At 42.0% G+C, this 23396-nt stretch overlaps 1 protein-coding gene across 1 annotated transcript in view; it reads left to right on the plus strand.

The window, feature by feature from the left end:
* Window positions 1-17687: 17687 nt before the first annotated feature.
* The window catches only part of LOC106578714 (structural maintenance of chromosomes flexible hinge domain-containing protein 1-like), a 36880-nt gene continuing 31171 nt past the window's right edge, over window positions 17688-23396 (plus strand). The window contains 3 exon segments of the mRNA XM_082966042.1: window positions 17688-17834; window positions 18021-18187; window positions 23086-23229. Of these exon segments, the coding sequence (XP_082822168.1) occupies window positions 17688-17834; window positions 18021-18187; window positions 23086-23229 (458 nt within the window).

Genomic DNA, 23396 nt, shown 5'->3' on the forward strand with positions numbered 1-23396 from the left:
GAATCTATGGATTTCACATGACTGGGAATCTATGGATTTCACATGACTGGGAATACAGATATGCATCTGTTGGTCACAGATACCTTAAAAAAAGTAGTGTGGATCAGAAAACCAGTCAGTGTCTGGTGTGACCATAATTTGCCTCATGCAGAGCATCACATCTTCTTTGCATACAGTTGATCATGGCTGTTGATTGTGGCCTGTAGAATGTTGTCCCACTCCTCTTCAATGACTGTTCGAATTTGCTGGATATTGACGGGAACTGGAACACGTTGTCATAGTTGTCGATCCAGAGCATCCCAAACATGCTCAATGGGTGACATGTCTGAGTATAAAGGCCATGGAAGGACTGGGACATTTTCAGTATCCAGGAATTGTGTACAGACCCTTGCGACATGGTGTAGTGCATTATCATGCTGAAATATAAGGTGATGGCGGCGGATGAATGGCACGACAATGGGCCTCAGGATCTTGTCAAGTATCTCTGTGCATTCAAATTGCCATTGATAAAATCCAATTGTGTTCGTTGTCCATAGCTTATGCCTGCCCATACCATAACCCCACCATGGGGCAGTCTGTTCACAACGTTGACATCAGCAAACCGCTCGCCCACATGATACCATACTTCGCTGTCTGCCATCTGCCCCGTACAGTTGAAACTGGGATTCATCCATGAAGAGCACACTTCTCCAGTGTGCCAGTGGCCATCGAAGGTGAGCAGATGCCCACAACGGCAAACTGCAGTCAGATCAAGACCCTGGTGAGGACAATAAGCACGCAGATGAGCTTCCCTGAGACGATTTCTGACAGTTTGTGCAGAAATTCTTTGGTTGTGCAAACCCACAGTTTCATCAGCTGTCCGGGTGGCTCGTCTCAGAACATACCGCAGGTGAAGAAGCCAGATGTGAAGGTCCTGGGCTGGCGTGGTTACGTTGTCTGCGGTATTGAGGCCGGTTGGACATGCTGACAAATTCTCTAAAAACAACTTATGGTAGAGAAATTAACATTAAATTATCTGGCAACAACTCTGGTGGACATTCCTGCAGTCAGTATGCCAATTGCACACTCACTTAAAACTTTTTAGATTTGCCTTTTATTGTCCCCAGCACAAGGTGCACCAGTGTAATTATCATGCTGTTTAATCAGCTTCTTGATATGCCACACCTGTCAGGTGGAGGGATTATCTTGGCAAAGGAGAAATGCTCACTAACAGGGATGTAAACAAATTTGTGCACAACATTTGAGAGAAATAAGCTTTGATGTATATGGAACATTTCTGGGATCTTTTATTTCAGCTCATGAAACAACACTTTACATGTTGCACACATCCGAAAAAGAAAACGAATTAAGAAATATCAGAACGAACAATGACATTCCTCGTTCTGATATTTCTTAATTAGTTTTCTTTCTCGGATGTGTGTATTTTCTTCCTGTAATGTTCGAGCTACAAATCAAATCAAATGTATTTATATAACCCTTCTTACATCAGCTGATATCTCAAAGTGCTGTACAGAAAGCCAGCCTAAAACCCCAAACAGCAAGCAATGCAGGTGTAGAAGCACAGTGGCTAGGAAAAACTCCCTAGAAAGGCCAAAACCTAGGAAGAAACCTAGTGAGGAACCAGGCTATGAGGGGTGGCCAGTCCTCTTCTGGCTGTGCCAGGTGAAGATTATAACAGAACATGGCCAAGATGTTCAAATGTTCATAAATGACCAGCATGGTCAAATAATAATCACAGTAGTTGTCAAGGGTGCAACAGGTCAGCACCTCAGGAGTAAATGTCAGTTGGCTTTTCATAGCCGATCATTGAGAGTATCTCTACCGCTCCTGCTGTCTTTAGAGAGTTGAAAACAGCAGGTCTGGGACAGGTAGCATGTCCGGTGAACAGGTCAGGGTTCCATAGCCGCAGGCAGAACAGTTGAAACTGGAGCAGCAGCACGACCAGGTGGACTGGGGACAGCAAGGAGTCATCATGCCAGGTAGTCCTGAGGCATGGTCCTAGGGCTCAGGTCCTCCGAGAGAGAGAAAGAAAGAGAGAATTAGAGAGAGCATACTTAAATTCACACAGGACACCAGATAAGACAAGAGAAATACTCCAGATATAACAGACTGTCCCTAGCCCCCCGACACATAAACTACTGCAGCATAAATACTGGAGGCTGAGACAGGAGGGGTCAGGAGACACTGTGGCCCCATCCGATGATACCCCCGGACAGGGCCAAACAGGCAGGATATAACCCCACCCACTTTGCCAAAGCACAGCCCCCACACCACTAGAGGGATATCTTCAAACACCAACTTACCATCCTGAGACAAGGCTGAGTATAGCCCACAAAGATCTGCTCCATGGCACAACCCAAGGGGGGGCGCCAACCCAGACAGGAAGACCACGTCAGTGACTCAACCCACTCAAGTGACGCACCCCTCCTAGGGACGGCATGGAAGAGCACCAGTAAGCCAGTGACTCAGCCCCTGTAATATGGTTAGAGGCAGAGAATCCCAGTGGAGAAAGGGGAACCGGCCAGGCAGAGACAGCAAGGGCGGTTCGTTGCTCCAGTGCCTTTCCGTTCACCTTCACACTCCTGGGCCAGACTACACTCAATCATAGGACCTAGTGAAGAGATGCGTCTTCAATAAAGACTTAAAGGTTGAGACCGAGTCTGCGTCTCTCACATGGGTAGGCAGACCATTCCATAAAAATGGAGCTATATAGGAGAAAGCCCTGCCTCCAGCTGTTTGCTTAGAAATTCTAGGGACAATTAGGAGGCCTGCGTCTTGTGACCGTAGCGTACGTGTAAGTACGGCAAATCGGAAAAATAGGTAGGAGCAAGCCCATGTAATGCTTTGTAGGTTAGCAGTAAAACCTTGAAATCAGCCCTTGCCTTAACAGGAAGCCAGTGTAGGGAGGCTAGCACTGGAGTTTTTTTAGTGCTTTATCCGAGTATCCGGAAAGTAGAGCATTGCAGTAGTCTAACATAGAAGTAACAAAAGCATGGATACATTTTTCTGCATTATTTCTGGACAGAACATTTCAGATTTTTGCAATGTTACGTAGATGGAAAAAAGCTGTCCTTGAAACAGTCTTGATATGTTCGTCAAAAGAGAGATCAGGGTCCAGAGTAACGCCGAGGTCCTTCACAGTTTTATTTGAGATGACTGTACAACCATCAAGATTAATTGTCAGATTCAACAGAAGATCTCTTTGTTTCTTGGGACCTAGAACAAGCATCTCTGTTCTGTCCGAGTTTAAAAGTAGAAAGTTTGCAGCCATCCACTTCCTTATGTCTGAAACACAGGCTTCCAGAGAGGGCAGTTTTGGAGCTTCACCATGTTTCATTGAAATGTATAGCTGTGTGTCATCCGCATAGCAGTGAAAGTTAACGTTATGTTTTTGAATGACATCCCCAATAGGTAAAATATAAGCTACAAACATAAGCATTTCGCTGCACAAGTGATAACATCTGCAAAATGTATGTACTCAACCAATAAAATGTTATTTGATGTAATGGATAAGGGAGTAATGGTAAACTAACAATTATTACCTTTTGGTGGAAGGCCAGTGAATTGATTTCTCCTTGATTCAGAACATTGGGTCTTCATTTTTTATTTTCTGTGGGATTGAATGAACCAAAGATCAGTGGCGCAAACGAGTTTCATGGAATAAGTCAAGTTGGATCAATCTCCAGACAGACAGACTTCTAGCAAGGTAAAACTTCACAATGGCTGCGTTTACACAAGCAGCCCAATTCAGATTTTTTTCTCACTAATTGGTCTTTTGACTAATCAGATCACCTCTGATAAAGATCTGATGTAATTGGTAAATATATAAATATATATATATATATATTTCCATATATATATATTTGGAAATATTATCACAATTGGGCTGCCTTTATAAACACAGCTGATGTAGGCCAACTTCATATCAATGGAGTTGAGCAGAGAGGAGTGGGCTGAGTGTACCTCCAAGTACATCGAGTCACAGTCCTCTACTCATAGCCACAGGAAGTAGTATCAGTACTAACAAACAAATATGAATTACGTTTTTTTTATTTATTCTCTCACAAAAGTAGTGTACTGGGCCTTTACTAGTCCTTTATTGACAGACTGATACAGCCATATGTAGCACGAGGGCAACATTTCCTCACAAATGTAGTGCACTTGGCCTTCACGTGCCCTGTGCAGTGGAATGAGATTGCTGTCTGTAGTGCGGGCGTTTTTATTTTCTTCACAGCACCCGCACCCCAAACATTTTCCCGCTGCTATGCCTCTACTGTTCCCGTTTACATACCTTGAGTGTCCATAAGGCGTAAGCGTACCTTGGAGGTGACTGTCTAGCTGCTTGCACAACATAATTGAACATATTATTTCGTTTCTTTGATTTTCTCCATGCACCGCAATGACGCTTATTGCCGCGTGCATTGGTTTCTCCATATCAGGGCATGCGGTAGATGTCGTTGTTATTATACCTCAGACGGTAGATGCTCAGAACTTGTTCATAAAGAAACATGGCAGAGTTGGAGGGATGTGAAAATCTTTGCCAGTGCCAAAAGATGTACAACACATTTTTTTCGAGTAAAAATGAAGCTAATGGGTCTGCTAAACGACTTAAAATAGTGGTGGTTTTCGACTGTCGCATTGAAATCGAAGATGCAGCGGAGAGAGTTCTGGACATCAATGGCTTGGACTTCAACGACTTCCTTCAAGTTGTATCAAAGGTAGCTAGCTGGTTATCCAGAGATCTGTCATCTAGCCAGTTGCCTGCTTAATTGCAAATTTGCAACACCTTGCTCTTGCCAATGAATTCGTTCCCACCATGCTTGCCAATTAACTAGGTAGCTCACATAGATTGATTGGCTAACGTTATTAAACATAGCTAGAACGGAGGACGGCAAATGCGGTCGCTGAAAAAGTTCAGAGTCAACAGGCAAGACATTCGAGGGTTCGACTTCAAACTAGGACGTGAATTAGAATCCATCGTTCTATATTGTAGGCAGTTTTAGCAACAGCTGTGCTGGACTGTTGTCAACATGGATGATAGTTTTGATGGTATGGGTCGGGATGATGAAAGTCATGGATCTGGGTTGTCTGTGGTGAAAAGGAACAATAATGGTCCTGCTATTAGTGCTACTGACAACAGTGGCACTTCTACTAGTGTTTAGAACGTGACGAGGGTTAAGGTGGTAATGTGTCGAGTGGAAAGTTGTAATCGTGTTTGTTGCGACCAAGGGGTCGCAACAACCTACACCCCACCTACACCCCACACAATTTAATGCATGCTAGCAAAGCCACTAAACAATACATTAATTGCACTATAACGGTGACAAATGGTGCCCACAAACGGTTAGGGCCTACATAAAGCTGTCCCAACAGAAGCGCTTTCTTTCCAGCACCATGGTGTGAATCCTTACCACTGCTACACCTAGCTATCAACAGAGCCTTGTCTGCCTCATTTACTGTCTTTTCAAAAAAGCATAGCTGATATGGCAGACTTGCTTAAACAAATGTGGTCTTTACTGACAATTGAGATGTGCAAACTATGGCATAAGGGGACGACGAGCGGATAAGAGGCAAACCGTAATTTTGATGAAGACAATGAGAGTGCTAGGACAGATGTAGTCAAATATTTTCTGTTCAGCACTTTCAAAATATACAGCGACAGAATTCAGAACATGGGCCGTTCTTACAGTATTCTCCCTGTACACCAAGTCAGAACCAAATGATAAAAGAAGGGGGTATATAATCAGACTGTCACGTCCTGACCAGTGAAAGAGGTCATTTGCCATAGTAGTATGGTCAGGGCGTGGCAGGGGGTGTTTGTTTTGTATGTATTTTGGGTTTTCTGTTTCTATGTGGGTTTGTTCTAGTTGTCTATTTCTATGTGTTGGTTTTCATGTTCGGCAGGGTATGGTTTCTAATCAGAGGCAGGTGTCTTTCGTTGTCTCTGATTGGAAGCCATACTTAGGCAGCCTGTTTTACCTTTTGGGTTGTGGGTAGTTGTTTTCTGTTCTAGTCTAAGTGTACCTGATGGGACTGTTGTTGTTTTTTTTTTTGTTAAAGTATTGAAAATGAGCACTATCCACGCTGCGTCTTGGTCTCCATTTCATGACTCCTGTGACACAGACAATGAAAGCTCTTACAATATTCAATGATTACATTTCTGTAAAACAGGCTATAGACTACATGTGCACCACAAAGTCAGAACAGTAGGCTAAATTATGAGGGGGGAATGGACCAAATTATTAGGGTGTAGCACATGAGCTACTAGCAACTTACAACACAACATACACTAAGTATTACTTTCTTAGCTACAGTATACATATCTCACTGGCATATTACATAATTTATGCAGCAGCATACAATACATTTTTGGACACCTTGTTGCGCTGTGCTCACTTGAACAGGAACTTGGCACGGCGGTCCTTCTTGTGGGCACATTTTGTCATCAAAGTTTGGCGTTCTCTGGATATATGATGCTTTCAAGACCACTGGAATCTCAGGGGGGGAAAAACAAGGTAGAATCATGTCAGTGATCTTCAGGTCGGAGCTCTAGCAAGAGCACCAGAGTTCCTGACTTGGAATATCCAGAGTTGGATGACTGTTCAAAACATACACTGCTCAAAAAAATAAAGGGAACACTTAAACAACACAATGTAACTCCAAGTCAATCACACTTCTGTGAAATCAAACTGTCCACTTAGGAAGCAACACTGATTGACAATCAATTTCACATGCTGTTGTGCAAATGGAATAGACAACAGGTGGAAATTATAGGCAATTAGCAAGACACCCCCAATAAAGGAGTGGTTCTGCAGGTGGGGACCACAAACCACTTCTCAGTTCCTATGCTTCCTGGCTGATGTTTTCGTCACTTTTGAATGCTGGCGGTGCTTTCACTCTAGTGGTAGCATGAGACGGAGTCTACAACCCACACAAGTGGCTCAGGTAGTGCAGCTCATCCAGGATGGCACATCAATGCGAGCTGTGGCAAGAAGGTTTGCTGTGTATGTCAGCGTAGTGTCCAGAGCATGGAGGCGCTACCAGGAGACAGGCCAGTACATCAGGAGACGTGGAGGAGGCCGTAGGAGGGCAACAACCCAGCAGCAGGACCGCTACCTCCGCCTTTGTGCAAGGAGGAGCAGGAGAAGCACTGCCAGAGCCCTGCAAAATGACCTCCAGCAGGCCACAAATGTGCATTTGTCTGCTCAAACGGTCAGAAACAGACTCCATGAGGGTGGTATGAGGGCCCGACGTCCACAGGTGGGGGTTGTGCTTACAGCCCAACACCGTGCAGGACGTTTAGCATTTGCCAGAGTACACCAAGATTGGCAAATTCGCCACTGGCGTCCTGTGCTCTTCACAGATGAAAGCAGGTTCACACTGAGCACGTGACAGACGTAACAGAGTCTGGAGACGCCATGGAGAAGGTTCTGCTGCCTGCAACATCCTCCAGCATGACCGGTTTGGCGGTGGGTCAGTCATGGTGTAGGGTGGCATTTCGTTGGGGGGCCGCACAGCCCTCCATGTGCTCGCCAGAGGTAGCCTGACTGCTATTAGGTACCGAGATGAGATCCTCAGACCCCTTGTGAGACCATATGCTGGTGCGGTTGACCCTGGGTTCCTCCTAATGCAAGACAATGCTAGACTTCATGTGGCTGGAGTGTGTCAGCAGTTCCTGCAAGAGGAAGGCATTGATGCTATGGACTGGCCCGCCCGTTCCCCAGACCTGAATCCAATTGAGCACATCTGTGACATCATGTCTCGCTCCATCCACCAACGCCACGTTGCACCACAGACTGTCCAGGAGTTGGCGGATGCTTTAGTCCAGGTCTGGGAGGAGATCCCTCAGGAGACCATCCGCCACCTCATCAGGAGTATGCCCAGGCATTGTAGGGAGGTCATACAGGCACGTGGAGGCCACACACACTACTGAGCCTCATTTTGACTTGTTTTAAGGACATTACATCAAAGTTGGATCAGCCTGTAGTGTGGTTTTCCACTTTAATTTTGAGTGTGACTCCAAATCCAGACCTCCATGGGTTGATAAATTGGATTTCCATTGATTATTTTTGTGTGATTTTGTTGTCAGCACATTCAACTATGTAAAGAAAAAAGTATTTAATAAGATTATTTCTTTCATTCAGATCTAGGATGTGTTGTTTAAGTGTTCCCTTTATTTTTTGGAGCAGTATATTTTCCCAGTCGGTGCTCAATTTTTTTCCACAGTCCCAGTTGTCTTGATCTCACTGAAGTCAGATTTTCCAATTGTTCTAACGCAGTAGAAATCATGCTGGATTGACAGCAAGGCCAATTCCCATGGTGTTGAATGTTTATCCTTTTAAGCTTGGAAAAGAGACCCTTAAACCCGGACTTGGACCACACACACCCACTACACTCAATAGCAGGCTAATGCTTGCTTTGCAACGCTTGCAGTTAGCCACTGATTCCTTCCAAACCATTCTTTTTATATTTGCGATTTCCAACTTGTGTAATGTTTATGTACTATGGCCGATGAGAACCGATGCGTTTTATCTATACTTTCTCTTCATATGACAAGAATTGAAAAAGATTTGCCAGTAAATTGTCGACGTGATACATGATGATAGCTTGCTAGCTAAGATTTTAAAAGTATGTCAGTCTAATCAAAGCTACTGTTAAAATGACATCAAATCACGTTATATCATCTATGACCTTGAGCCTTCTTGGATGGGCACTTCTAATGTAACTCTATGGCAGCACCCAAGGGGCTTGAATTTGAGCTATCCCTGTAGATTTTGTGGTGATGTATTGTCCCCATGAGTGACAGGATACGGAGCCAATCATGGCGCAACTAGAGAACATTACCAAACCCTACGCTCAGTATTTCCGCTGGCTGCCCCACCACCACATTAAGCACTGAGCTAGGCTGAAACGCCTGAATTTCGGAGCTGCCTTACTCAAGAAAGCAAAAGACACCATGTTTGTATGCAGCTTTATTAACTCAATTATATTTTTTGTTTGCAATTTGATATTTCACATGTATTAATGCTAAAATAACATGCTAAACAGGTGGGGCTCAAAACAGGCTCTGCCCCACCTGCCCTGAATGAAGGGTCGCCACTGGTGCTGATCATGTTCAGCAAGGGAAGATTATGAAAATGAAAACTATCAATGGGAAGAAAATCACAAGTCATGTCCCTGGAGCCTTCAGCTAAGTTGAGGGGGGTCATTTCTGGGGTTCCACTATCGATGTTCATAGATGATATAAAATGTAGAAGGGGTAGAGTGGTTGAAGCCAAAAGGCTGTTCAGTAAAGAGGTGCAGCGAAGTGAAAGCCTGGCAGTATTAATGTATGAGAAAGTTGTACCTAAGAAAGTACAGGTGGGCTTCATGGCTTTAACTGTTAGAGAGTTTGTCCCACCTCCCTTTAAGGTGTTTTAAATGCCAAAGAATGGGACCTGTCGCGGCTCTGTGCAAAGGAAAGAAAATATGTGCCATGTGTGGAGAGGAACTTGATTACGGTGAATGTGGGAACAATGTCAAGGTTAACTGTAGTAATTGTGGGGGGGAACACAGCACAGCATTTGGTGGATGCCAGAGAGGCCCAAAGATATAAATCACTCACAATGTATCTTATGCAGAGGCTGCAAGGCAGATTGGTGGAACTATTAGGCAGAATGATGGAGAAAATAGGGTACGTCTTGGAATAAGTGAACCTACTGTAGAAAATGTTCCTTATGTTGGTCCTGACATGGATACCAGACCTGTTTATAAATTTTGTTCTCACAAATGTTGTGTCAAAGGACACCTTAATAGTTAATCAGATTGACGTTATAGCCTTCCTTGGAAAGGTTATCAACCTGACTGCGTTTGTGGAAAGAACTGCCAAGTTGTGGAAGCAGCAAAATAGTTTTTAGGAGTAACAGATGTTACCGTCGCCATTATTGTCGATATGTTGACTCCTAATGATGGAATGTCTAGGTATGATGATAGTTAGTCATGGTTTTTGTTATCCTTCAGTGGAATGCTAGAAGCCTAATTGCTAACAGTCAGGAGTTTAAGAAATATATATATATATATATATATATATATATACGTACATACATACAGTTGAAGTCGGAAGTTTACATACACCTTAGCCAAATATATTTAAACTCAGTTTTTCACAATTCCTGACATTTAATCATAGTAAAAATTCCCTGTCTTAGTTTAGTTAAAATCATTTTATTTTAAGAATGTCAGAATAATAGTAGAGAGTGATTTATTTCAGCTTTTATTTCTTTCATCACATTCCCAGTGGGTCAGAAGTTTACATACACTCAATTAGTATTTGGTAGCATTGCCTTTAAATTGTTTAACATGGGTCAAATGTTTCGTGTAGCCTTCCACAAGCTTCCCACAATAAATTGGGTGAATTTTGGCCCATTCCTCCTGACAGAGCTCTTGTAACTGAGTCAAGTTTGTAGGCCTTACTCGCACACACTTTTTCAGTTCTGCCCACAAATGTTCTATAGAATTGAGGTCAGGGCTTTGTGATGGCCACTCCAATACCTTGACAAGGTCCTTTCTTTAATCGAAAGAAATCAGCCAAGACCACAGAAAAATTATTATAGACCTCCACAAGTCTGGTTCATCCTTGGGAGCAATTTCCAAACGCCTGAAGGTACCATGTTCATCTGTACAAACAATAGTACACAAGTATAAACACCATGGGACCACGCAGTCGTCATACCGCTCAGGGAGGAGACGCGTTGAGATGAACGTACTTTGGTGCGAAAAGTGCAAATCAATCCCAGAACAACAGCAAAGGACCTTGTGAAGATGCTGGAGGAAACAGGTACAAAAGTATCTATATCTACAGTAAAACAAGTCCTATATCAACATAACCTGAAAGGCCGCTCAGCAAGGAAGAAGCCACTGCTCCAAAACTGCCATAAAAAGCCACACTACGGTTTGCAACTGCACATGGGGACAAAGATTGTACTTTTTGGAGAAATGTCCTCTGGTCTGATGAAACAAAAATAGAACTGTTTGGCCATAATGACCATTGTTATGTTTGGGAGGAAAAGGGGGGAGGCTTGCAAGCCGAAGGACACCATCCCAACCGTGAAGCACGGGGGTGGCAGCATCATGTTGTGTGGGTGCTTTGCTGCAGGAGGGACTGGTGCACTTCACAAAATAGATGGCATCATGAGGTAGGAAAATTATGTTTATATATTGAAGCAACATCTCAAGACATTAGTCAGGAAGTTAAAGCTTGGTCGCAAATGGGTCTTCCAAATGGACAATGACCCTCAAGCATACTTCCAAAGTTGTGGCAAAATTGTTTAAGGACAACAAAATCAAGGTATTGGAGTGGCCATCACAAAGCCCTGACCTCAATCCTACAGAACATTTGTGGGCAGAACTGAAAAAGCTTGTGTGAGCAAGGAGGCCTACAAACCTGACTCAGTTACACCAGCTCTGTCAGGAGGAATGGGCCAAAATTCACCCAATTTATTGTGGGAAGCTTGTGGAAGGCTACCTGAAAAGTTTGACCCAAGTTAAACAATTTAAAGGCAATGCTACCAAATACTAATTGAGTGTACAGTGAGGGGGAAAAGTATTTGATCCCCTGCTGATTTTGTATGTTTGCCCACTGACAAAGAAAGGATCAGTCTATAATTTTAATGGTAGGTTTATTTGAACAGTGAGACAGAATAACAACAAAAAAATCCAGAAAAACGCATGTCAAAAATGTTATAAATTGATTTGCATTTTAATGAGGGAAATAAGTATTTGACCCCCTCTCAATCAGAAAGATTTCTGGCTCCCAGGTGTCTTTTATACAGATAATGAGCTGAGATTAGGAGCACACTCTTAAAGGGAGTGCTCCTAATCTCACCTTGTTACCTGTATAAAAGACATCAGTCCACAGAAGCAATCAATCAATCAGATTCCAAACTCTCCACCATGGCCAAGACCAAAGAGCTCTCCAAGGATGTCAGGGACAAGATTGTAGACCTACACAAGGCTGGAATGGGCTACAAGACCATCGCCAAGCAGCTTGGTGAGAAGGTGATTACAGTTGGTGCGATTATTCGCAAATGGAAGAAACACAAAAGAACTGTCATTCTCCCTCAGCCTGGGGCTCCATGCAAGATCTCACCTTGTGGAGTTGCAATGATCATGAGAACGGTGAGGAATCAGCCCAGAACTACACGGGAGGATCTTGTCAATGATCTCAAGGCAGCTGGGACCATAGTCAACAAGAAAACAATTGGTAACACACTGCACCGTGAAGGACTGAAATCCTGCAGCGCCCGCAAGGTCCCCCTGCTCAAGAAAGCACATATACATGCCCGTCTGAAGTTTGCCAATGAACATCTGAATGATTCAATGGACAACTGGTGAAAGTGTTGTGGTCAGATGAGACCAAAATGGAGCTCTTTGGCATCAACTCAACTCGCCGTGTTTGGAGGAGGAGGAATGCTGCCTATGACCCCAAGAACACCCTCCCCACCGTCAAACATGGAGGTGGAAACATTATGCTTTGGGGGTGTTTTTCTGCTAAGGGGACAGGACAACCTCACCGCATCAAAGGGACGATGGACGGGGCCATGTACCGTCAAATCTTGGGTGAGAACCTCCTTCCCTCAGCCAGGGCATTGAAAATGGGTCATGGAGGGGTATTCCAGCATGACAATGACCCAAAACACACGGCCAAGGCAACAAAGGAGTGGCTCAAGAAGAAGCACATTAAGGTCCTGGAGTGGCCTAGCCAGTCTAGAGACCTTAATCCCATAGAAAATCTGTGGAGGGAGCTGAAGGTTCGAGTTGCCAAACGTCAGCCTCGAAACCTTAATGACTTGGAGAAGATCTGCAAAGAGGAGTGGGACAAAATCCCTCCTGAGATGTGTGCAAACCTGGTGGCCAACTACAAGAAACGTCTGACCTCTGTGATTGCCAACAAGGGTTTTGCCACCAAGTACTAAGTCATGTTTTGCAGAGGGGTCAAATACTTATTTCCCTCATTAAAATGCAAATCATTTTATAACATTCTTGACATGCGTTTTATTGGATTTTTTTGTTGTTATTCTGTATCTCACTGTTCAAATACACCTACCATTAAAATTATAGACTGATAATTTCTTTGTCAGTGGGCAAACGTACAAAATCAGCAGGGGATCGAAAACTTTTTTTCCCCCTCACTGTATGTAACGTTCTGACCCACTGGGAATGTGATGAAAGAAATAAAAGCTGAAATAAATCATTCTCTCTACTATTATTCTGACATTTCACACTCTTAAAATAAAGTGGTGATCCTAACTGACCTAAGACAGGGAATTTTCACTAGGATTAAATGTCAGGAATTGTGAAAAACAGAGTTTAAATTTGGCTAAGGTGTATGTAAACTTCAGACTTCAACTGAATATAATTGATATTAATGTTCGACTGGGTAGAGGTGAGGCCAAATGTAAGTTCCAAGCCATTTTGATAGATGTGTGGTAGAAGAGATGGGACTCTGAGCCCAAGGGCCAGCATTGATATGCCCTCCAAGAAAAGGTCAAATTAGGAAGGAAGAGGTGGTGTTTGCTTGACTGCGTTTAGGACATTGAACTCGTCATTACATCTGGTTGGCAGGCATATGAATGGTTTGTGTATGGTCGATGAAACGTTGGAGCATGTGTTGTTATATTGTAAGTATGTTGAAGAGGGGGAAAGATTGAATTGTAGGCTCATTGAGGTTGGGGGGGGGGTTTGGAAGGGATTTGGGGGATGGGGGAGGGTTTATTAGAAGTTAGTTGGGCTCTTTTCTTATTTTCTCATAAGTAGTGAGTTAGGGGAATTTAGAAATGTAAACCGAAATTGACCACACACTCCAGCACTGTAGGTGGTGGCATGCACCTTTTTAAGGTTGGTTTGCTGACCGCCATTATATCATAGAAGAAGGGTGGCAGGTGCATTCTCCATCCAGGCATTACAAGCTGTCATATTTCCCAAGTTAAGGTTTGAATTAAATTGTTAATATCTAGTTACGTAGCTCTTGTTATACACAAGTTGTCACATTTGTTGTGAATACAAAATCTAAACCAAACTATCAACCTGTCACGTCTGTGTTGAGATATTGCTACACCTATTTCCAATGCTTTCTCTCCTAAGGAATTTGCCATTCCTTCCAACGAAACGTTTGTCTTGACAACAACAGACAGAACAGAAATAGATTCTGCCAGTGGCAACTACGGAACACATTGTGTTCCTCCCTCACTACGACACACTGGTCCAAAGTGGGTGCCTTAGTACAGTATTTCAATCTCCAGGCCAAAAATATACAGTAATGTTTGTATTCATTAGCTATATTCACACTGCACTTAGCCCAGGGCAAATTTGTACCCAGCGGATGCAGTATGAAAAGGTGTATTTTTTGCTATAGCTAATTAAAGCTTTGTTCCCCCCCCCCCCCCCCCCCAGCGTATGCCTTTGCAGAACTAATTGACAATGCACTGTCAGCGACATCACACAACACAGGAGTGAGGACAATAGACATCCGATTGGTGAGTTAGTGTTTTTTATTTTTTTGAACAATTGTAAACCTCACTTTCGTTATTGTGTTCTTGAATAAAAGTGATGCATAAGGATTGAAGTGTTTTAGTAGTCCTATGAAGTTTAGAGTTCTGCACCTCAATACTGTGTCGATGGAATGGGACACAGCAGTTGTTGATTGTTTCTCATCTTTTCCCCCAGCTGTTCGACGAGTCCTTGGGGAAACCGACAGTGGTTGTCATGGACAACGGCTGTGGAATGACCTCCAAGGAGCTTAATAACTGGGCTGTGTACAGGCTCTCCAAATTCACCAAGGAAAACAACATGTTTGGTTGGTTTACCATGTGTAGGGCCACAAGTTTTTCTGATCACATGACCTGGTAATTCGATAAAAACAATGCTGCAAAAAATATTGCAGCATGTATAATGGAAACAGCAGCTATAGGAGAAATGTTCTAAAGATCAACATTTTTATCCGTTCGACAGGTGGAGTTATCTTTTGTGAAACTTTATTTTTGTAACATTTGAAATAATTGAGGTTGAGTCATCAAAATTGAATGATCATATCATTAAAATGTTTACTAATGAATGTAGCAACAGTTAGGTAGATACAAAAACTATATTCAACTAAATTGGGCAACTCTGATGCCAGAACACCAATATGTCATACAGTAATACCAGTGGCGCAATGTAACAAAAATGACAAACATATGATTATTTCAAACAAATTTGATCAATTTATTAGTTCATATGTTTAATTACAAATAATTTCAGATTTCATAAGATGGGTTCATTTTTAAATATGAACAATAAAATGAGGGTTATTAGTCAAGGATTAAGACCAAAAGATGAAGCCTATTGACTAAAATGTTTTTCATAACACAATATTGTCATACCAACATCTAAAACATGTCCACTAGAACATCAGAAACACTAACTTTGAAAATAAAACTGTTTTCCTAACCACACTGATACAAACATTTTGTATGCAGTAAAACATGTTCATGGAATTTTTTCCTGTATTATTCTTCACTTTTACTTCAGATATGTTTCTTTGCCCTGTTATTGTGTCGTGTCCATATCTCTGAGCCATTCTCCATTGCTTTCTGGCTACTGACGGCTTCTTCACTAGTAGCCAGTTTAGATCTGCCACTTTCATAGTCAGCTGCTGCACCAAGTATTTCCAGATACTTTGGCAAATTTGAACTGATCTTTTGTTCAATGACAGTTTCCTTACTGTGTAAGCAGTCTATGGACAAGGTATGACAGCAATCAATGCTTTGGTTTTATGCCACAAATACAAAATAATTAGCATTTTGAAACAGTGGCCAGGTAAAAAAAAAAAGTTTGGTTTTATCGTCATGTCACTGGTGTTACCAGCAAAAACAGTAACACCAGTGACGATTACGCCAGTGACAAATCTGCAGACAAGATGGCAAATCTAAGATGGCGGCCACTGTAGCTCAAACCACACTTCTTAAATTGTAAATAAGTCACTTAATCATGCAATTTTATCAATAATTTTAATCCAATTTCCTTTCCCCTTACTATAAACTGTATAACACCAGTGACACATCTTAAATCCTCTCCTGAAATTACCAAGTTAATCATCAAATTGTTAACATATGAAGAGTGCACACTCACCATGTGCTTTTCAAAACAGTCCTGTCTCCAATAAACCTTTGACCCAGGAAGAATTTGACAAGGATGTTGCATTTCTTCAGAGTGGTGTTTTTTTATACATTTTAACGCCAGTGACATGAAGTTGAGGGACAGCTATTATTTGTAATATTTATTTGCCATTTTAGTTTTTTAAGTAGTCCACTAAATAACTATAATACTTTCCTTTGCATTATGACATTTAGAGGAAGAAAATATATTTTAAAACTCAAAATATGTCATTAAACCATGACTCCTGACCTGAGGGACAAGCTAATTTCATGGTACTGACTGTGCTCTACAATATATACAAAATTGTTTGCAATATTGTCTTACATATGTTATATTAATAATAAAACACTTCAGTTAAAACAAAACATTTTTTTTTTGTCATCTCACACTTGTGTTTTTACTGGTGAATAAGGCCGGGACAGGAAAGCCACTATTTTCGTGGAATGACCCAACAGTGAAATGCTTACTTACGGGCCCTTCCCAACAATGCAGAGAGGGAGGGAGAGAATTAATAGAAAAATAATAACACAAGGAATAAATCCACAATGAGTAACGATAACTTGGCTATACACTGGGTACCAGTACCGAGTTGATGTGCAGGGGTACATTATGTCTAGCTGTACATATAGGTAGGGATAAAGTCACTAGGCAACAGGATAGAAAAACAGTAAGAGCAGTGTAGGTGATGTGCAAAAGGTTCAATGCACATGGTCTGAGTAGCTGTTGGTTATCTATTTAGCAGTCTTATTAATGGCTTGGGGTCCTGTTGGTTCCAGACTTTGTGCATCGGTACCGCTTGCCGTGTGGTAGCAGAGAGAAGTCTATGACTTGGGTGGCTGGAGTCTTTGACAATTGTTAGGGCCTTTCTCTGACATCGCCTGGTATCAAGGTTCTGGATGGCAGGGAGCTCGGCCCCACTAATGTACTGGGCCGTACGCGCTACCCTCTGTAGCGCCTTGTAGTCGGATACCAAGCAGTTGCCATACCAAACTGTGCACTCTTTACAACTGTTGGTGTGTGTGGACCATAATCCTTCCTTAGTGACGTGGACACCAAGGAACTTGAAGCGCTCGACCTGCTCTGCTACAGCCCTGTCATTATGTCTAGCTGTTTTTGTTGACACAAGCTAGTTCAATGGAAACACACCATAGCAGGCAATTGTTGCATCGATTTTTCTATGCAAACTTTCTAAATGACGACAAAACATCACTGGACAAGTTAATGGAAACGTAGCTAGTGACTCACAGTAAATATAAATTGCAGTGCACTTTCCAAAGAATTAAATACGGGGATAAACTAGAAATATGTTTTTGACGCATTCCCTATAGCTATCGTCACACGCTGAGTATGTTCACCCTGATCCAGTCTCTCGTAGTCTCAACAGTGATATATCATATTTAGGTGTGGGAGGGGAAACAAGCAGTGTTCTACATTGGACAGTCAACCCGGGTAAGTGTTTAATTCTTGGTCATTTTCCTCCATTTTGCCATATTCCCCTAATGGACTGAAGCACGATGTGCCTTGATATGCCTTTGTTAAAGATTATCACCAAACCAGCGAGCTCACCAGATGTCCATGAATTCGAAATTTCAAAAGAAGAGTTTGAGAGGAAGGAGCGGAACAATGACAATATTTACAGTGGTTTCATCAGAAACAGGAAGGTAAGGGATTACCCACAGATCACCCAAAATGTTGACTATGTAATCAACAAAACTAAGGTTATCTCAATCCATCCATACTTTGAAATATTAACCTGTCTGTGTTAGGTCCAACTGCTGTACTACTATCCTTCCCACAGCGACCATCTTCTTTGTAATGACATCCATGTTAACTCTTCCCCCATGCAGATGGGTGACTTGTCCCACGTGAGAGATGACAAGGAGTGCTTTCTCCATGGGCTGATTGCTGAGGAGGTGGGAAAGGAGAGCTTCACAGCTGTGGTGGTGACAGGGATCCAGCCTGAACACATCACCTTCCTCAAGCAGGACATCCACCTGTGGACCAGAGAACTGGCGTGAGTCTGCTCGGAGTAGGGTGAAGTTGCCTCTAGCCACTGATCTTGACTCAATTTAGCATTTTTCTCGAATGGTTAAGGTTAGTATTATGGTAGGCGAATCTGATTCTAGATCTGTACCTAGGGTGAGAACCCCGGAATGAGTAATCACCCTACACTGCCTGATCCCATATACCCTAACCCTCCAATCTGATTGAATTATTGTCCTCTTTAGTTCTTTTTCATTTCTACATCTTCATTGGTTTCAATCTGCTTTGTTTCAGCCTCTTGTATCACTATTACATTCACGGCCTAAATGGGAACGACATGAAAGCCTCTTACCGTAACTCTGATTGTGTCTCCAACATTGACATTCAGGTGAGAAGATCAGTTGCACAAAAGTGACAATTTTGATCAAGTAGCCATGTAATCAGTGCCAAAAATTAACACCTGCCAAATGCGGTAGATTTTGGCATTGGCGGGTAAGATGTCTATTTGCCCAGTCACGTTGGCGGACGGTTAGGGCTTCAGAGTGTGAGAAGTTTCACTCGTATTTGTGAATAAAATATAGTCAAGTATGATCACATGTATAGCAAAATAAATTCTGCAGTAGCTATTTAAAGATTTCTGCCATTTTTTGGTTTCATGGTTGGTCATTTAATCGCACAAAGTCAAAACTACGACTCCTACTATAGCCTATCCCATCTCGCGCTTGAACCCTGCCTGGCTGGGGGCTGTGTGCACGTCAGGCATAAAATCTGGTCTAATTTACTTGAAATGAAAGTGATACCTTTGAAAGACTTTGTCCTTGTTTCTTGTAAATTTACAATATTTTTGGGGTTCACAAGCTATGTTATGTTTGAGTTTCAACTGTTAGGGAAGGGAAGACAACGTGGCTACTAGTCCAGCCAGAGTCCGTCAAAGAACAGGAAGTTATCAAAACAGAGAAGAAGAAGAAAATGTGGTTTTCGGTGATGGCTTTATGGCATAGCTAGAAACTTGTAAACGATTACCCATTCCTATAATTGAGTACTATTTTAAGACTAATGTTAAATAATACACATTGGCTGTTAAGCCAATTATATTATGACCTAGTGACCTGCTTTTTATATTATATGAACAAAAAATATTACATTTTATTTGGAATGGCTAGCCAGACAAAATTCAAAAGGCCTATTTATACACTGCTCAAAAAAATAAAGGGAACACTAAAATAACACAATGTAACTCCAAGTCAATCACACTTCTGTGAAATCAAACTGTCCACTTAGGAAGCAACACTGATTGACAATAAATTTCACATGCTGTTGTGCAAATGGAATAGACAACAGGTGGAAATTATAGGCAATTAGCAAGACACCCCCAATAAAGGAGTGGTTCTGCAGGTGGGGACCACAGACCACTTCTCAGTTCCTATGCTTCCTGGCTGATGTTTTGGTCACTTTTGAATGCTGGCGGTGCTTTCACTCTAGTGGTAGCATGAGACGGAGTCTACAAGCCACACAAGTGGCTCAGGTAGTGCAGCTCATCCAGGATGGCACATCAATGCGAGCTATGGCAAGAAGGTTTGCTGTGTCTGTCAGCGTAGTGTCCAGAGCATGGAGGTGCTAACCGGAGACAGGCCAGTACATCAGGAGACGTGGAGGAGGCCGTAGGAGGGCAACAACCCAGCAGCAGGACCGCTACCTCCGTCTTTGTGCAAGGAGGAGCAGGAGAAGCACTGCCAGAGCCCTGCAAAATGACCTCCAGCAGGCCACAAATGTGCATGTGTCTGCTCAAACGGTCAGAAACAGACTCCATGAGGGTGGTATGAGGGACCGACGTCCACAGGTGGGGGTTGTGCTTACAGCCCAACACCGTGCAGGACGTTTGGCATTTGCCAGAGAACACCAAGATTGGCAAATTCGCCACTGGCGCCCTGTGCTCTTCACAGATGAAAGCAGGTTCACACTGAGCACGTGACAGACTTGACAGAGTCTGGAGACGCCGTGGAGAACGTTCTGCTGCCTGCAACATCCTCCAGTATGACCGGTTTGGCGGTGGGTCAGTCATGGTGTGGGGTGGCATTTCTTTGGGGGGCCACACAGCCCTCCATGTGCTCGCCAGAGGTAGCCTGACTGCCATTAGGTACCGAGATGAGATCCTCAGACCCCTTGTGAGACCATATGCTGGTGCGGTTGGCCCTGGGTTCCTCCTAATGCAACACAATGCTAGACCTCATGTGGCTGGAGTGTGTCAGCAGTTTCTGCAAGAGGAAGGCATTGATGCTATGGACTGGCCCGCCCGTTCCCCAGACCTGAATCCAATTGAGCACATCTGGGACATCATGTCTCGCTCCATCCACCAATGCCACATTGCACCACAGACTGTCCAGGAATTGGCGGATGCTTTAGTCCAGGTCTGGGAGGAGATCCCTCAGGAGACCATCCGCCACCTCATCAGGAGCATGGCCAGGCATTGTATGGAGGTCATACAGGCACGTGGAGGCCACACACACTACTGAGCCTCATTTTGACTTGTTTTAAGGACATTACATCAAAGTTGGATCAGCCTGTAGTGTGGTTTTCCACTTTAATTTTGAGTGTGACTCCAAATCCAGACCTCCATGGGTTGATAAATTGGATTTCCATTGATTATTTTTGTGTGATTTTGTTGTCAGCACATTCAACTATGTAAAGAAAAAAGTATTTAATAAGATTATTTATTTCATTCAGATCTAGGATGTGTTGTTTAAGTGTTCCCTTTATTTTTTTGAGCAGTATATAATGAATATGAATTCGGAGGGCAGAAATGATTAAATATTAAAGCATTAGACCTCTCACTAAAGACATCAGTCATACAAAAGTTATACTTAAATCTGAAATGGTTCTCTAGTAAATTGGTAGGAATGTCTCACCCCATGTTCAATAATGGCCTTTTTTCCCTTTATTCAGATTACAACTGCTCATCTCCAAAATATCGTAATTTTTTTAAACAAGCCGTTGAAAGTTGGTTGCAATTTCAGTTTAATCCACCAGAAAAGACAGAACATATTAAATAATAATATAAATAATATAAATGTATGAATTGATTAAAAAAAGCTATCATCTTTCTAAATTAAATCATAAATAGGACTGATGGAGTTATGTCACACATGCAGCTAACACAGACATATGGAAATGTCTGCTCTACCCAAAATTACAACCAACTAATTGCACCATTACCACAAAAATGTAAGAGGCAAGTAGAAGGGGGAAAAAGTAAGGAACTTGTCTGTCGGCCTTGCATTAAAGACCATAAATGGTTAAAGAAAATTGTGATAAATAAAAACATATACCAATTTCATTTAAGGACCAGAAAATTGATAGCTGTGCCAAATAAATTGCAAAATAGTTGGGAAGAGATTTTCAATGTACCCATTCCATGGCACATGGTTTATGAATTGACACACAAAACAACGCTGGATTCAAAACGTCAAATTTTTCTATTTAAATTATTATACAAAATTCTTGCAACTAATAGAATGTATCCCCCATATTTATTTTTATTTTATTTATCTATATATATATATATATAATCTTCCCAGCTCTGCAGATTTTGCTGTGAGGAGGCAAAGTCATTTGATCATTTATTTTGGTACTGTCCATATGTAGCTCGTTTTTGGACACAGGTCCAGGAATGGCTGAAGAATTGTAACATTTACCTGGAGATAATGCAGCAGATAGCAATACTGGGTGATTTGAAAATTCATAGTCAATCAATCAATAATATAATAATTATTTTAGCAAAAATGTTTATCTTTCATTTACAATCTGTAGAAACTATGACAATAGAAAGGTTCAGTACTTTTGGGTAGCATCACAGCACAGTTGAAAAATATATGGCAAATAGAAATCCAAAATGGATGGTGTTAGAGATAGATGGGAGGGGTTGAATGGAGCTGAAGGGTGGGACTAATAACAAGAACCAATGTAAAACATACAGGTCTGTAAAATGTATGTAGGTTCAGAAATGTTGTGAAATAGCAGTTACAAATAGAATAGACATCAGAAATAGAGGAAGGACTAAAAACAAACAAAATATAACTATTGTAAAATAGATTGTGTATGTATAATATGTATAAACTGAAGGTAGAAGCCTAAGTGTTATTTGTTGTTTTTGATAATTGTTAGGTGGAGGTCACTAGCTACAATGGTATCTTTAGCCTAGCTTTTAGCTAGCTAGCTGCTCTGCAGTGCAAGCTAGCTTGATTTAAAATAAAGAGAAACAAGTTGAGGAAAAAGTAACTAAACAAAACATGTTTTATTAACACCTGAAACAATATATTTCTCATGTCTCGAATGAAAAGGTCATATTTTGTAATCTCCCAAAATAAATGCGAGACAAACGCTACACGTTCAGTTGCTGTGCAAAACTCAGTGAAGATGGCGTAATGAAATGCATCATGATGTGAATTGGGTATCCGACTCAATCTCACAGGCACAAACATGACTCAGTCACCTTACCACTGTAACCTCCTGCCCTTAAAGGCGCAGGTGAACTTTTTTTTCTTCTTCACATCTGTGATATTTTGGTTAAATAACTTGGGTCACAAAAAATGAAATTAAACAGTTATTGTTTTAGAAACATTACAAAGCATGCTCATCTGTTTTTTTTGGTGTTTTGTTGGTGTAATTTTTGCGAAAAAAATATTTTGTCTCGAAGAAAATCTGAGTGGCTGGTAGATTTATTTTAATTTACCTGCCACACTGCCTGGTGGACCAAAATGTCAATTTTAGGCCCTGCATGTAATTATGTGTTAATTTATTTTATGGTACTCCAGACAAGTGCTACAGACAATAGTCATCCAAGAGCATCTATACAGTCTTTGAAGATGCCTATTTTCTAACTCTAGTCTTTTGTGATATTATTGATCCTCATCTCTTTATCTGCCGTTTTAGATCTCTACTGGAGAAGTTCCCCAAGATCCCTCGCATGGTGAACCTCCGAGAGATCGACAACGACATGCAGACACTCTACATCAACGCATCAGCTGACACATTTGAGTTCAGGGTCTACGCAGACGCTGATGGAACAGTGGAGGTGTCCTGAGGTACCACCCCTTCCTCTATGACAGGGAAACCTACCCTGAAGACCTCAGTGCCATACCAGGTAATCTAATTTGCATCCCAAATGGTACCCTATTCCCTACATAGACACGTGTGTTTGGACACATTGGTCACGGTCAAGCTTTTAAATCACAGTAGGCCAT

This window comes from Salmo salar, chromosome 19 (genome assembly GCF_965601325.2).
Source record: "Salmo salar chromosome 19, fSalSal1, whole genome shotgun sequence".
Classification (NCBI taxonomy): domain Eukaryota; kingdom Metazoa; phylum Chordata; class Actinopteri; order Salmoniformes; family Salmonidae; genus Salmo; species Salmo salar.